Consider the following 17,580-nt stretch of genomic DNA (forward strand, 5'->3'; position numbering starts at 1 on the left):
TAAAAATAGATACATTATATGGCCGGATGTATGCGAACACATGAGTGTTAGAATATTGGGTGTCCCATTTCAAAACCATGTTTCCCCTCCTTTAGCTGCTGAAAGGCTTTCCATAAGATTGCACAACTGTGGATAGGCACAAATGGACAAGAAGACTTGGCTTGTAACCGATATTCTAATTCATCTTAAATGTTTGAGCAGGCCTTCATATCTAACATTTGAAATGATGTCTTTATGGACCAACTGTAGAAATACACCGTCAGCCATAACATTAACACCACCTCCTTGTTTCTACACTCAAATTTATCAGCTCCACTTACCATATAGAAGCACTTTGTAGTTCTACAATTACTGACTGTAGTCCATCTGTTTCTCTGTGAGCTTTATAAGCCCCCTTGCATGCTGTTCTTCAATGGTCAGGACCCCCACAGGACCACGACAGAGCAGGTATTATTTGGGTGGTGGATGATTCTCAGCACAGCAGTGACACTGACATGGTGCTGGTATGAGTGGACAAGACACAGCAATGCTGCTGGAGTTTTTAAACACCTCACTGTCACTGCTGGACTGAGAATAGTCCACCAACCAACAGCGCCCCGTGAGCGCGTCCTGTGACCACTGATGAAGGTCTAGAAGATGACCAACTCGAACAGCAGCAATAGATGAGCGATCGTCTCTGACTTTACATCTACAAGGTGGACCAACTAGGTAGGAGTGTGTAATAGAGTGGACAGTGAGTGGACACGGTGTTTAAAAACTCCAGCGGCGCTGCTGTGTCTGATCCATTCACACCAGCACAACACACACTAACACACCACCACCATGTCAGTGTCACTGCAGTGCTGAGAATCATCCACCACCCATTGAAGAACAGGGTCAACAGATGGACTACAATCAGTAATTGTAGAACTAAAGAACAAAGTGCTCCTATATGGTAAGTGGAGCTGATAACATGGACAGGAGGTGGTTTTAATGTTATGGCTGATCGGTGTATATTGTACATGCAGTAACACCGGTTGTAGCTTTTGCATTAAGCACAGTATGTAATAACAAAAGGAATTAAAACAGGTAAACAGAGGCACAAAATACACCATGTATACATCACTGTTTGACTTTAGGTATAAAATAACTAAACACAATCCATCCAATCATTTATCATTGACATGTAAGCTGTGGTCATTTATATTTTTGGCATTTAACACCTACATCAACTTCCATTTGCGAATCCCTGCACACTTTTAAGTAGGTAATCAAAATATATATAAATAAAAGCACTGTTTAACACTGGATACCACCTGACTAGTTACTTTCTTCATAAAATCCGAACCGAGTCCGAACATATCTCTCATTAGTGTCTTTTTCGATACATCAAAGTGCAAACAGCAAAGAAGATTACAGGACAGAAACACACAGAACATGAATTATCAACATATACACTGATTATAATTTCCCTTCATGCGACAGTTTGGTCACCCTCTGGTCTTGTTCAAAACCTGTGGCTTGCACCAACCGTCTTTTACGCCAGCACAGGGCGTACTGCGTACGCTCTAAACGCTTTCCCCAATGAGAGAAGAATACAGCTAGCTCTGAGAAACTACTGACACACTAACTTAAGGTATCGTTTATACTTAATACACACAACTAGTATGTCAGATTCAGCATGAAGCTCTGGAATGAGTGTATATAGGTGTGGCTAGGCAATACAACCAGGGCTACATGAGATTTTGGGATCCTTGATCCTTAATTGAGTTAAATAAGGTTTCAAGGTTCAGGTTCAAGTTCAGACTGGTTACCAAAAAAATCCTCAGGGACTTCCGTCTTTGAAATGTGACTCTATGATCGACACTATTGTTTTTATTTTATTTATGCATTTTCTCCCAAATTTGCTGGGGATCCCGATCGGATCCGAGGAGGGTATATTCGCCTGCCTCATGCCCTCTTTGTCACATGTGCAGTCCTCCAACCCCTTCTTATTCCCCCATACTTTAGTGGATTTGCAAATGAGGTCGGATATCGCGCATGGAGAGCCATGCTCCTCCACTTCTGTACACGTGCCTCCTTGCACAGCGTCTGAAGACGCTTATTATTCCGGCCTTTACAACCCAGCAGACCGGTGGCCAATTGTCTGACAATTGTGCCCGCTCAGGGGCGCCCAGCTGTCCGGTAGCGGAGCTCAGATTCAAACTAGTGCACTAGCGGAATACCCCACTGCGCCAAACCGATAACGATATTTCTTAATACCCATAATACCCACTTTTAGCTTGCTTTCACCCTGTTCTTTAATGGTCAGGACCCCCACAGGACCACTACAGTCAGAGCAGGTATTATTTAGGTGGTGGATCATTCTCAGCACTGCACTGACACTGACATGGTGGTGGTGTGTTAGTGTGTGTTGTGCTGGTATGAGTGGATAAAAATATCCAGCCAACAGCGCCCCATGGGCAGCGTTCTGTGACCGCTGATGAAGTTCTAGAAGATGACCAACTCAAACAGCAGCAATAGATGAGCGATCGTCTCTGACTTTACATCTACAAGGTGGACCAACTAGGTAGGAGTGTCTAATAGAGTGGACCCAGGTGACCGGTAGCGGAGCTGAGATTCAAACTAATGCACTAGCGGAATATCCCACTGCGCCAACGATTTAAATCTACATGGAGACCTGATGCTGAAAGTCAAACCAAGGTTGTATACGTCTGTCTGTCGCTTTACAGAGATACTGAGAACATCTTGGGTGGGAATGAAAGAATTTCAACTATCAATCCCAGCCAAAATGTTCCTAAACTTGATCAGTAGAGCTGGTACTAGATCGAGATCTCCGGGATCTTTAGTCCTGTTGAACATCTTCCCCGCCCAATTAAAACGACTTTCCATCTCACGAGAGCTCAACTGCATTATGTCTTCTAATGCAGATGCTCTTGTATAGTGTACATCTTGAGGCTTGTTGGAAGCCAGGGTGCCACTGATAGTCTGCCAGACACAGTTCAAACATCTTGAAATCGTCCCCTTACTGGAAAAAAAGATGAACGATGAACTCGATGAGTATAAAGATACTTCCAAAGACGGCTCTTGATCTGGGGTTTCAGGTGTATCATTGACACTGCATTTAGTCTCATTTCTTTTTTCAAGCTAGTAGGTGATTGTAGAACTTCTTTTTAAGGAATCAACCGTCCTGCGGCTCCGTGCCGGCGGGGAGCGCTCCGTTAGCCTCGGGTTGGCCGTCGATGCCGAGGTAGCCCAGCAGAATGTCGGAACGCCTGTGAGACAGACTCAGAATGTCGTCGGCCAATGACTGAGCGGACGTGAAGCGCACTTTGTCGTGGTCAAACATGTCCTTCAGGTACTGTACAATTTGTTGCTGTTGAAATATACAAGAAAGGAGAGAATCATAAAGACAAGCTCATATTACAATCCTAATTTCCCAAAAAAAGCAATACACTCATACACACATATACATATATATTTCACTTCATAGATGTGCAATTTACCTTTGCCATTGCCAATAAAACAACTACATACAATGACAGACAGTGGCTTTTAACATTGTCACTAACTGGAATGTTCCTTTGACTCTTTGGTCCAGAGAACACTACAGTTAAAAAAACAAATCAGTCCAGCTCAAATGACCTTGAGCCCAGGAGTCTTTACTTGGATTTCTAGACCTACAGACTAGGGCTGGGCGATATGGATCAAAAATTATATCTTGATATATTTGAGCTGAATGGCGATATACGATATATATCTCGATATTTTTTCATCCCATAAGGTAATAACAAAAAGACACTTCTGAGACAAAGCTACATGTTCCAAATACTAAATACCAAAAATTTTTACAGGCACTTTTATTAATATGCTGGGGAAGCTTCACACAGGAACTATTTTTCCTTAAAAAAAAAGAAAAAAAAAAGAGCTACTTTAAGAAAAAGTTTGTTGTTTTCTAACGTCTCGCCTGTCGTGTAATGTGAATTACAAATATAATGTCTGGCCCTTTAAGAATGTTAAGTGCACTATAGGGCGCAGGGAGCGAGTGTGTAGGGAGGGTATCAGAATTTATCTGATCACGACCACGTACAACATCCAGTACAGAAATCACTCCCCATAATGTTTGATTTTTACAGATAGAGCAAATACATGCACATCACATATACAAACACACAAGTCAGAACAACAGGAGACGCACCGTTACGTTATTATTACTTTCTCAACACGTGCATACACTGTTTATATGCGCTTGTGTTTGTTTATTTCCGTTTTCTAATATTGGTTTTTAAAACGAATAACGACTCGTTTTCTTGTTTTTCAACTTTGGGATTTGAAGTGAAAAACTAATGACCAAAGGTACACGGAGCTAGAACCTTTTGTCTGGACTTGTTTTGATACTTTGAATCCGAACCATCTCTAAATAACTGAGCCGTTATTATTCTTTTTACTAAGCAGCTCCTCCACCGTCTCCATGCTATCATGGGAGTTTTACTTACAGAAATGTGTTCTGAGGGCAGAAAGGATTGGTGGTGGGGAGAGAGGCGGGGCGAGTTGTGTTCAGTGAGGGAGAGGGGCGGGGCAGGTGAACATGTGCAGAGACAAACTGGGAGAAGAGAAAGACGAACTGTCGGATCTAACCGGAACGCAACATCTATATCGATATATGTGATATTGTCTTATCTTATATCGCGTACGAAAATATATCGATATTTTATAAAATCTCGATATATCGCCCAGCCCTACTACAGACTATGTTTGACAAGAAGTGTACTGTAATGTATTCCAAAGCCTGTGTGGTTGTATTCATTACAGAAGCATATCGGTTTTCTGTGCAGTGTTGTCTAAGGTGGGTCGCGAGCCAAAACAATGGGTCACAGAGAAAAATAATAATAATTAAATAAACAAATTTTAACAGCACAGAAACACAAAACAAACTTGTAAGCGATGTGGAGGCTTTATGTTACGTGTTGTAAACCACAGTGGGACCAGATTGTACAGAGCAAAACAGAGAGAGTAAGATGCATTGTTTGAGTTGCCTGGGTCGTATAAAAAAAATTATGGACATAATGTGGGTCGCTTGAAAGAACCCTGGCCTAAGGGATGGAAGGACAAGTGCATTTAATATTGGTGTTTGCACTTTTTATACAGAGATTTCTCTAGATTCTTTAAATCTTGTAATAATGTTATGGACTGTGGGTGGAAAAATCCTTAAAAATGTTTTGAGAACCAATGTTCTTAAACTGTGGGACTGTTGGATGACGCAGCTTTTCCTACAAAGTGCAAACATCAATGCATCCTTGCTTGTATATCCAATCATGAACCAGTTCCACAAACTTTCTCAATACACTTGATGACCTAAAAATGCTAAATGAACCATATGTGGATGTGTACGTTACCTTAAATATAGTGCACACTTCGCTCAGGTGCTGCCTGGGACCCAGGAAGCCGAATGCCAGAACTGGACTCACGTGCTCCGAGATGGCGTAGAAATGAGATATGAACCCATCTGGAACCTGACAGACACAAAATTATTCTACTGTGTATTCTCTTTGTTTTATACATCCTGGATCTAACTAACAGTGGGTAACAGACCATAAACAGATGTGTACCGCTTTGACCCAAAGCTTTTTGGAGGATTACGCTATGCTCTCTTTATTCCTTTGCAGTAGGTCAACATCTAGCCTGTTATCCCTCAGACCTGAGCTGATTATCCACTGATTTATGTGGCCTCCTTCTAAGACAATCTTTATAAGTAAGTCAATCTTTGGATTTTATGAAAACAACAACTTACCATCAGTAACCTCCTTTTGGCTTTCAGCACTGACCAACACGCTGTAGCTAAAGCCTTAAACAGAAAAAGTGAGGGTATTGGAAAAATACTTTCAACATTTTAATAATAATGGAGTGTCGATTATTAATTAATTAGCTTATTTTTAGGTACCGTTTCTTTAAAGCTGTCCGAAAGCCATCGATTGCGCAAGACAGCAACAACAGAGGTGGGAGGATTCTCCAGGTCCTCAAAGGCATCCATCAGGATGAAGTCCAACACAATGTCGAAGAAGTTTAAACATACCACCTGAGCAAAGGTCAGAAATAAAAGCAACAGATGAAATGATTACATAGAAAAAGTCTAGTCTACTGGTTTAATAGTTAATGCTTGGCATCAAATAAATAACACAGAATCTTTAAGTTTTATTTACAATATCAGTTAACAAGGCATTCTAAGCATATAGCCGTCTTTCATACCACAACACCATGAAACCATGAGTTACACTATACATGCCTAACTAACTAACTCACACGCGTCAAACTCAAGGCCCACGGGCCAAATGATGTGGCACGCGAGAGCTTTAAAGACATATGATTAACTTGTGACCCACAAAGTGACCGCATCCAGCCATCAGCGTTTAACTGAGGCGGTTTTCCAACAAGTGATGTTGAGAAGTATTTACAAATAATCCCAAAATGTACAAAAAGAGAAAATTTAAGCAGAAGGAGGTAATTTAATAAAAGATGGGGCAGTGAATACAAGTTTGTGCTTCAAGAAGAAAAACCAGTACGTCTCGTGTTATTTTTGGCCGATTAAGTGGCTGCTGGGTTGAGAGAAGAGAGACAGACAGACCAAGAGAAAGTGAAACACAAACCCCTCGTCCTTCAAGTTCCATCTTGGTGGTCGGCCACGTCTCTTCTCGTTGAGTGTACAGCAGCATATCCTGATAACTCTCCAGAAATGCCTTTGGACTCTGCACACATCACATACACACAATCTGATTTAATTCCCACCTAACCAAGTTAACTAGTTAAATGCTGACAGGGAAAACCAGACACATTAATCATGTTCATAAAATAAAACAGACAGAATCGTGTGTATCTATATATACACACACTAATGGACAGTATTGGGACACCCCTTATCATTTTTGAATATCAATATCAGGTGTAATAAATCAGTTATATGAAGGAATTGATACACTTCCAACTTTGTAGCCTGGGATTTCAAATACATCGTATCAAATCTCAGCTCTGCCATCCGACTGGGCTGGGCGGCCAACAATGATTGGCTGTTGTTCAGGGATGGGAAAGCCAGACCTGGGTTCCTCATAACTGGTGCAATTACGACCTCTGCTGGCTGATTGATGGTGCCTGCACAGAGTTGGGGAATAATGCTGATCAGGGTGTGGCTCTCCGTGCAACAGAGCTGGTCCGCACATGAACTCGACTCGTGCAGGTGAAAAGAGGCAGTCGGTACTGATCACGCGTCAGTTGCAAAGCTCCTCAGTCAGCATTGGGGGGTTGTATCGGTAGAGGTGAAGCACAACATAATCATGATTAGGGGAGAGAATTATATATAATAATAATAATAATAATAAATAAATAAATAATACATACATACATACATACATACCACTACAGCTGGGATCCAGGTTTCAATCCCTAGTGCATTATTAACCGGTCACGCATCTACATACAGACATGAATGGCTATGTCTGGGAAAGGTCACCCAGTGATTAGCAACCCTGACCAGGATAAAGTAGTGGTAAAATAAAAATGAAAAAACAAAATAAGCAAATAAGTAATAATTCGAGATGGTCGAAGTCTTGTGATTGGCACCCAGCCAAGGGCATTCCTGCCTTGGTCTAGGTGTTTGGTGTTTCTTGGTGGAACTGGACCTGCAGCAGCCCTGACCAGGATAAAGTAGCTACTTGGTCTTACAGAAGCCTGCTATTTTCTTACCTTGTTGGCTTTAATCATGAGTCCAGTGATCATCATCTTCCCTGTCTCCATGAAAAAGGTCCTGTGAGTCTCATCCAACAGCAACACCTACAACACACACACCTATGTTTATATATGGGGCAATATAGTATATACAGTGTATCACAAAAGTGAGTACACCCCTCACATTTCTGCAGATATTTAAGTATATCTTTTCATGGGACAACACTGACAAAATGACACTTTGACACAATGAAAAGTAGTCTGTGTGCAGCTTATATAACAGTGTAACTTTATTCTTCCCTCAAAATAACTCAATATACAGCCATTAATGTCTAAACCACCGGCAACAAAAGTGAGTACACCCCTTAGTGAAAGTTCCTGAAGTGTCAATATTTTGTGTGGCCACCATTATTTCCCAGAACTGCCTTAACTCTCCTGAGCATGGAGTTTACCAGAGCTTCACAGGTTGCCACTGGAATGCTTTTCCACTCCTCCATGACGACATCACGGAGCTGGCGGATATTCGAGACTTTGCACTCCTCCACCTTCCGCTTGAGGATGCCCCAAAGATGTTCTATTGGGTTTAGGTCTGGAGACATGCTTGGCCAGTCCATCACCTTTACCCTCAGCCTCTTCAATAAAGCAGTGGTCGTCTTAGAGGTGTGTTTGGGGTCATTATCATGCTGGAACACTGCCCTGCGACCCAGTTTCCGGAGGGAGGGGATCATGCTCTGCTTCAGTATTTCACAGTACATATTGGAGTTCATGTGTCCCTCAATGAAATGTAACTCCCCAACACCTGCTGCACTCATGCAGCCCCAGACCATGGCATTCCCACCACCATGCTTGACTGTAGGCATGACACACTTATCTTTGTACTCCTCACCTGATTGCCGCCACACATGCTTGAGACCATCTGAACCAAACAAATTAATCTTGGTCTCATCAGACCATAGGACATGGTTCCAGTAATCCATGTCCTTTGTTGACATGTCTTCAGCAAACTGTTTGCGGGCTTTCTTGTGTAGAGACTTCAGAAGAGGCTTCCTTCTGGGGTGACAGCCATGCAGACCAATTTGATGTAGTGTGCGGCGTATGGTCTGAGCACTGACAGGCTGACCCCCCACCTTTTCAATCTCTGCAGCAATGCTGACAGCACTCCTGCACCTATCTTTCAAAGACAGCAGTTGGATGTGACGCTGAGCACGTGCACTCAGCTTCTTTGGACGACCAACGCGAGGTCTGTTCTGAGTGGACCCTGCTCTTTTAAAACGCTGGATGATCTTGGCCACTGTGCTGCAGCTCAGTTTCAGGGTGTTGGCAATCTTCTTGTAGCCTTGGCCATCTTCATGTAGCGCAACAATTCGTCTTTTAAGATCCTCAGAGAGTTCTTTGCCATGAGGTGCCATGTTGGAACTTTCAGTGACCAGTATGAGAGAGTGTGAGAGCTGTACTACTAAATTGAACACACCTGCTCCCTATGCACACCTGAGACCTAGTAACACTAACGAATCACATGACATTTTGGAGGGAAAATGGCAAGCAGTGCTCAATTTGAACATTTAGGGGTGTAGTCTCTTAGGGGTGTACTCACTTTTGTTGCCGGTGGTTTAGACATTAATGGCTGTATATTGAGTTATTTTGAGGGAAGAATAAATTTACACTGTTATATAAGCTGCACACAGACTACTTTTCATTGTGTCAAAGTGTCATTTTGTCAGTGTTGTCCCATGAAAAGATATACTTAAATATCTGCAGAAATGTGAGGGGTGTACTCACTTTTGTGATACACTGTATATATCAGCCTTTCTCAACCGGGGTGCCGTCTGGCTTCGTCAGGGGTGCTGTCAAAAATATTCTGATAATGGGTCGGTCGCGAACGATCCGATTCTATTGGACGGCTCTTTAAAATGAACAAAAGGAACCGAGTCGCGCCTCTGGGAGCCGCTATATATATTTATTTATTTCTGCGCAGTTCTGTAATCCGCCCATTCCGCTGCGCATCAGTAGAGGGAATCAATCAGTCATAAGAAGAGCTGTTTATTGTCGAAATTCAAATCCGAAAACGGAGAGCAAGCGACACACACACACAGAGAGAGAGAGAGAGAGAGAGAGAGAGAGAGAGAGAGAGAGAGAGAGAGAGAGAGAGAGAGAGACCCCCACACACACACACACAAACTGATCGTTATTACTACCTCATTACTGTAAATATTATAATTTTTATTGTTATTATTTTGCATTGTTTTTATTAATATTTTATTCTATTTTATATTTTTTTGCACATGTAACTTTTGTATATATTTGTTCTTTCTTACGGTTATTTTTATTATTTCTCTCTAACTTGCTTTGGCAATACGAATGTCTTTATTCATCATGCCAATAAAGCTTCTTTTGAGTTTGAGTTGAGAGAGCTGTAACCGAGCTACAGAGAGAACATGCAGAAAAGAAGCAGTGCCCTTAGTATAATGACAAATAATTGAGAAATAAACTACAAACTTGTTTAATTGTGTTAAATCTGATTCGTTCATGGCGTGAACTGAGCTTTTCGGGCCTAACTTACATCAAGAACAAGTACAGGGGGCGACTGAGGGCTCTGGACCAGGAGCTCCAAGTCTGCCTCTCATCCATCCCTGCCAGAATAGGGCGATTGTGTGCATCATCCCAGGCTCAGGTTTCCCATTAAAAGTAAGTCACGTTTACCCCTCCCTCCCTAAATGACACCTTATGGTGTGTATGCGTGTGTGTTAGCAGTCCGAGGGATGCCGAGTGTACGTTTTTTAATACATTTTAGACTGGGGAGACTTGATATTTTGCATACTTTTAAAGGGTGCCGTGACTGAAAAAAGGTTGAGAAACACTGGTATATATGACTAAATACAATTAAATTGGTCAGTGACCATTGGACATTGGAAATCAACATTGGAATCTGCCCTTTTGTCAGTTTAATAGCAATTTAAGAGAATAAACAAGTCACAGTGTTGAGTATGTGTTCTACGACTTATTCCAACAGACAGGAGACTGCGTGACTGTGGGTACCTACATAAAAAGCCTGTCGGACACAGTGAAGCTTGGCCAGAAAGTCCTGATCACTGTAACACTCCAGCAGTTCCGTCCTGTAAAGGGCAGACAAAATGTTTTTCAAAGGAATTAGCAATGCACATTTATAATGTTTAACATTAAAGAGCAGGAAAATGACAGATGGCAGAGCTTAGTTTCGAAAGGTGTGCTAGCGTTTTTTTCCCATTCAATTCCATACACTTCTTCATAATAAACATGTATCTTTAAATACCTGAGTGATCTGCAGTCCACTTTCCCTTCTTTTACTAAACTCAGTGCCTCTTCATACAGAGCTGCAGGCTTCAACGACTGATACACCTCATCAGGAGATAATGCATCAAATAGCTACAGCAGAGGAAAACATTTTTAGACATAATAGTACCATCATATCAACATTATATAGGTTCATATTGTAATTAGTAGTACTTTTGTTAGGACTGTGTGCATATTTCACCATACTAATATAGCCAGACAACCAAGGTATGAAGGGAAGTCATTCATCGTCAAGTCATTGCTATGTTTCTTTGTATTTTTCAGCATGAAAATGGTTGCTTTCAATATGCAAAGCAACAACCCGGAGCTTTGTTTATTAAGTCTGATTTCCCTAATATTTTGCACTAAATAGCCATTTTTAAAGCTTACTGACACAAGGACAGATGCATTGTGTGCAATCATTATGCAAGCTTGTATGTGCATGGGCTGCCCAACCTCTGCCGCAGAGAAGAAAGAATCGTCGGATGCGATGGTGGTGGCATCATCGTCCTGTAGCTGATGGGAGCTTCCCACGGTGGGCAGAATAAGCGTGCCTTCGCTCTCTATTTAAACACACACACACAAAATGTTTAGCATATACAATACGTAATCCAACCAGTGCTGATGTTTTGCAGACGTATAGTAATGAAGGCAATTTGTAAATAAAGCACTGATAATGTCTAACTAAATAAGTGGCACAGCAAGGAAATACACTTGCCCACTACTGGCATTGCTTTCAATTTTATTTCTGACCAAAAGATTATGATCATTGGTTATTAGAGTGTGTTTAAGTGTGTGTGTGTGTGTGTGTGAGAGAGAGAACTCACCAAAGTCGGCAAGCAGGCTGTCTGCAGGTATCGTGGTGCCAAAGTCTTCCTGCAGGTGGTAAGCACGGTGCAAAAGGGATTCCAGCTTTTCTGCGAACTTTCGATTACGAGCTTCTGGCTGTTATATTTGTAACACACACAAACACAGAAAAAGAACTTTTACACGTCATACAGGTACATTTTTGTGATATGACAGCATTCTGATTATTGGGCAAAAGGGTGGACAATGCTACTATTATTATTCCTATACTTTACATATACCATTAGTGAGCACCTAAATTACAGACATTATCTTCTACTTTGGGCTGCTCCTATTAGAGGTTGTCACAGTGGATCATTCATCTCCATCCTGCCCTGTCCTGAACATCTGCCCAACCGCCTGCATGTCCTCCCTCACCGCATCCTCAGCACCATTCTCTGGATGGATGGATGGATGGATGGATGGATGGATGGGTGGGTGGATGGATGGATGGATGGATGGATGGATTGGATTGGATTGGATGGATGGATGGATGGATGGATGGATGGATGGATGGATGGATGGATGGATGGATGGATGGATGGATGGATGGATGGATGGATGGATGGATGGGCAGATAGATGGATGGATGGATGGATGGATGGATGGATGGATGGATGGATGGATGGATGGATAAATGGATGGATGGATGGATGGATGGATGGATACTTTTAATTTACTTTTAAATTATTGAACTTCTCTCCTTCCTCCTCTGCACGTGCCCAAACCATCTCAATCTTGCTTTTCTAACTTTGTCTCCATATATCCAAATATCCTACCTGTGTTGTCCCTCTACAAAACTTGTACCTAATCTTGTCCATCCCTCATCACTCCAAACAACACAAGTCTTAGTTACTGCAACTCCCTTCACATTCTTAATGTAATTAAAGCATGATCCTGTTCTTATTCACTTTAAGTTCACAAATGTTAAAGGACTTTTGAAGTGGCTTTTAATTAGTTAATGTATAAAAGCAGTAGGTATACAAAAATCATGAGCGGTATTTGACAACATGAGCGATATTTGACAACATGAGCGATATTTGACAACATGAGCGATATTTCTGTGTATATAACTGTGCACGCTACCGTGAGAGCAATCCCAGGCCGAGCGAGGCTGTTAGTGGCGGATGAGGTTGACGGGGTTTGGTGTCTGATGTCCAGCGCCTGCTCCCACTTCTGCAGCGCTTCTTCAAACAGCTCCATTCCTAGAGGGGACCAGAATGATTACAGCAAATCACTGTCTACCTACAACCTGTTGTCAAACTTTTAAATAAACTATTAAATAAAGACATTCTGACTATATGGAAAATGACAATAATCTTCCAGTAGTGCCACACCACATGACATAACACATGACAAAAGTAATTATTATAGTTTAATTACCCATGAGATACAAGTTCTCAGCATTTGCATTTTCGATTGCTCCGGGTTCCTCCGCTACAGGCTCCGCCTCCCACGGCGTGGCCACAGTGGCTGATTGGTTGGGAGAGGTCGGGTGTCGCGCCTTAAAATATACACGAAGCTAATCAGCACCACAGATGCTAAAATACAGGAAAATGACAACGAGTGTGTGTGTGTGTGTCATACTGAAGCGTGTGAGGAGCTTGAGTGTTTGCTGGCAGCAAGGGATGAGATTCCACTCATTGTGTCGTTACTGCGGGTGCTTGGGCTAATCATCTGGCGGCCTGGATATGGACCTGCAGATACACACAGCAGAAAGAAATGGAATATTTCATTCATTCATTCATTTTATCAGCTTATCCAATTAGGGTCGTTGGGTGCTGGAGCCTATCCCAGCTTTTCAATGGGCGCAAGGCACACAGTAACACCCTGGACGGGGCGCCAGTCCATCGCAGGGCAGACACAAATACATACACACACACCCATTCACCATAGGGCAATTCAGTGTCTCCAATTAACCTGAGTGCATGTTTTTAGACTGTGGGAGGAAACCGGAGCTTCCGGAGGAAACCCACACAGACTCGGGAGAACACGCAAACTCCGCACAGAAAGGACACGGACCGCCCCGCCTGGGGATCGAACCCAGGTCCTTCTTGCTGTGAGGCGACAGTGCTACCCACGAGCCACCGTGCCGCCCGAAATGGAATATTGCTTCACTAATTGTTCACAGGAACTGTATAATGAAATGGCCAAAAATATGTGGACACCCTGCTTTGTTATTAAGTTCAGATGTTTCACCCATTGCTAACAGGTGGATGCCTCAAACTCAAACTGTGTTTGGTGTAGAGCAGGGGTATTCAACTAAAATTTGAAGAGGTCCAGTTAGAGAAAATTTCTTGAAGCAAAGGTCCGGAATGTTTAACTATATATACAGTATATACAGGGGTTGGACAAAATAACTGAAACACCTGTCATTTTAGTGTGGTAGGTTTCATGGCTAAATTGGACCAGTCTGGTGGCCAATCTTCATTAATTGCACATTGCACCAGTAAGAGCAGAGAGTGAAGGTTCAATTAGCAGGGTAAGAGCGTCCAGCATCCAGAGTTTTGCTCAAAATATTGCAATGCACACAACATTATGGGTGACATACCAGAGTTCAAAAGAGGACAAATTGTTGGTGCACGTCTTGCTAGCGCATCTGTGACCAAGACAGCAAGTCTTTGTGATGTATCAAGAGCCACGGTATCCAGGGTAATGTCAGCATACCACCAAGAAGGACAAACCACATCCAACAGGATTAACTGTGGACGCAAGAGGAAGCTGTCTGAAAGGGATGTTCGGGTGCTAACCCGGATTGTATCCAAAAAACATAAAACCACGGCTGCCCAAATCACGGCAGAATTAAATGTGCACCTCAACTCTCCTGTTTCCACCAGAACTGTCCGTCGGGAGCTCCACAGGGTCAATATACACGGCCGGGCTGCTATAGCCAAACCTTTGGTCACTCGTGCCAATGCCAAACGTCGGTTTCAATGGTGCAAGGAGCGCAAATCTTGGGCTGTGGACAATGTGAAACATGTATTGTTCTCTGATGAGTCCACCTTTACTGTTTTCCCCACATCCGTGAGAGTTACGGTGTGGAGAAGCCCCAAAGAAGCGTACCACCCAGACTGTTGCATGCCCAGAGTGAAGCATGGGGGTGGATCAGTGATGGTTTGGGCTGCCATATCATGGCATTCCCTTGGCCCAATACTTGTGCTAGATGGGCGCGTCACTGCCAAGGACTACCGAACCATTCTGGAGGACCATGTGCATCCAATGGCGGTGCCGTGTATCAGGATGACAATGCACCAATACACACAGCAAGACTGGTGAAAGATTGGTTTGATGAACATGAAAGTGAAGTTGAACATCTCCCATGGCCTGCACAGTCACCAGATCTAAATATTATTGAGCCACTTTGGGGTGTTTTGGAGAAGCGAGTCAGGAAACGTTTTCCTCCACCAGCATCACGTAGTGACCTGGCCACTATCCTGCAAGAAGAATGGCTTAAAATCCCTCTGACCACTGTGCAGGACTTGTATATGTCATTTCCAAGACGAATTGACGCTGTATTGGCCGCAAAAGGAGGCCCTACACCATACTAATAAATTATTGTGGTCTAAAACCAGGTGTTTCAGTTATTTTGTCCAACCCCTGTATATATTTATATTGAACACAGTCATGGACAATTCAGTGTCTCCAATTCACCTCACCTGCACGTCTTTGTACTGTGGGTGGAAACCGGAGCACCGAAGGAAACCCATGCAGACACGGGGAGAACATGCAAACTCCACACAGAGAGGACCCGGACCACCCCAACTTATCAAACCTTTCTCTTATCAAATTAGGAGAAAATAAAAATTAATTGTGCTCCAGTGGGAAGTAAGAACAGAAATGAGTCTCTCCATCACGGATTAAATGCTGTAATTTCGCTGTACACGTTTCTTTTTTGGAGAGCGTCATTTGTCTCCTGTCTCACTCGTCTTTTCTCAACTTTCTCCGGCACGGTCGTCTGTATCTCTCCCTTCGTTTGTTCTACGTTCGCTATCTTTCTTTTTCTTTCCACCGTCTTTTCACATGTAACTCGCCTCTAACTCTCTCATCTGTAGAGTTGCAGTGTTTACCGACTGGAATGCACAGACTTGATTGGCTGAGTGGTGTCACGTGATCTCTGGTGTCTGTGCGTTTTCTCATCCACTAAACCGCTACCGTAAATGGTACAGAAGCTGCGCCGGTTAAAATAGAAGCGCTCCGTCAGGTTTCAAATCATAACTTTCTGTTTTGGTTGTAGGTCCGGGTCCGTATGGGACAGCTTCTGGGTCCGGACCCGGACCGCGGTCCGCCTGTTAGTGACCTCTGGTGTAGAGGAACTCCAGTGGCCAGCACAGAGACCAGCACAGAGGCCTGACCTCAACCCAGTTGAACAACTGTGGGATGAATTAGATGGTCAATTGAGTTGACCAACATAAAAACCTAACCTTATGAATGCTTTTTTACCTGAAAGGGCACAAATTCCCCAAAAACACTTATAAGGTCATGTGGAAAGCCTTCCCAAAAGAGTAGAAGCTGTTATAGCAGCAAGAGGGAGGACTTCATATTAATGGCCTTGGTTTTGTAATGGTTTGCCCAACAAGCTCATGACTAAAGCCCCTTGATGAATTGGCGGCCCTTCCAGGGTGTATTTCTGCCTTGAATAGGACCTACAGTGACCCTGATCCTATTACAGATAGAAAGCCCAGCCACATGCACCAACAGTTCCAGTGTGTCAGAGAGAATAGAGACATAAACTGGACAGTACAGAGCAAGCCTGCCCAAGTCACCTGTACAGTGAGTGCAAATCTGCTGCTGATCCGATACATATATTGTCCCAAACTCGGAGTGATCCAGTCATTAATTTCCTGTCACATGTCTGTATTCAGTAGCCCACACAACCAACAGCCTAATTAGACTACGTTCAGTATGTCCAGGTGGCAACACAGACACGATTGGCTGTGTCTGAGGGTGGGCTGGTCGAACGGGTACCTCATTGCTGGTGCAACTGCGACCTCTGCTGGCTGGTCGAGGCGTCTGCACAAGAGATGGTTAAGTGATACTGCTTAATGTGGGACCCTGTCTCTGGCAGCTTCAAATAAGTGGGCCAGGTAGTTTGCAGGCTTTTATCGCTACAGCAGTATGGGGAATTAGATATGACTAGATATCTAAGGAAAGAAAAAGCAAAAGAGAAAGGTATTATTATAATTTTCCACACAGTTTCTGACCTCTCCTTAGTGATGCGGGTCTTGCAGTGCGCAGAAGTTGCTCAGGCATGCCTACTGTCTTGGGTGCTGATTTGTCAGCTAACTGTTTCCTCTTCCTGCTACGCCGTTTCAGTTGATGTGCGGTGAGGGCCAAGGCTACGGTGCCAAGCGCCGTGGCGAACAGCACCTTCTTGAGGCCAGGGGTCAGCCGCAGCTGGGTGAAAACCGACTGGGGGGAGAAAAACAAACATGTTGAGTTCAGGTCTATCATAAACTGTGAAGAAGAAGAAACAAAGAGACTGTGTGCGCCTTTACCTGGCCAAAGGTGGAGTACAGGAACACCGGGATCTCAGCCACCGTCATGGCCAAGGCCTGCATGATGGACATCCCCTCTGTTTGTCTAAATGACATCTCAGCCCCTCGCAAACACTTACATCCAGAAGTCCAGTTTGAAAACCCAGATCAGTGTAAATGGATCAGCAGGTCTGTCCTTGTATCACTGGGGTGCAACTGAACCACAAACTTGCTTCTCAAAGGTCCACAGATCATC

The 17,580-nt window shown here is 43.3% G+C and overlaps 1 protein-coding gene across 1 annotated transcript; it reads right to left on the reverse strand.

Annotated features, from left to right (window-relative positions):
• Positions 1–921: 921 nt before the first annotated feature.
• miga2 (mitoguardin 2) lies at positions 922–17,580 on the reverse strand. Its single transcript, XM_063011906.1, has 15 exons — positions 17,346–17,580; positions 17,052–17,259; positions 13,438–13,547; positions 13,234–13,354; positions 12,937–13,055; positions 11,832–11,949; positions 11,461–11,567; positions 10,985–11,097; positions 10,736–10,808; positions 7,714–7,800; positions 6,624–6,722; positions 5,921–6,055; positions 5,771–5,824; positions 5,376–5,492; positions 922–3,355 (listed from the first exon to the last, which is right to left on the reverse strand). The coding sequence occupies exons 1-15, from the start codon at positions 17,439–17,441 to the stop codon at positions 3,161–3,163; spliced, it is 1,752 nt and encodes a 583-aa protein (XP_062867976.1). The 5' UTR covers positions 17,442–17,580; the 3' UTR covers positions 922–3,160.

Source organism: Trichomycterus rosablanca, chromosome 16, assembly GCF_030014385.1.
Source record: "Trichomycterus rosablanca isolate fTriRos1 chromosome 16, fTriRos1.hap1, whole genome shotgun sequence".
Taxonomy (NCBI): Eukaryota; Metazoa; Chordata; class Actinopteri; order Siluriformes; family Trichomycteridae; genus Trichomycterus; species Trichomycterus rosablanca.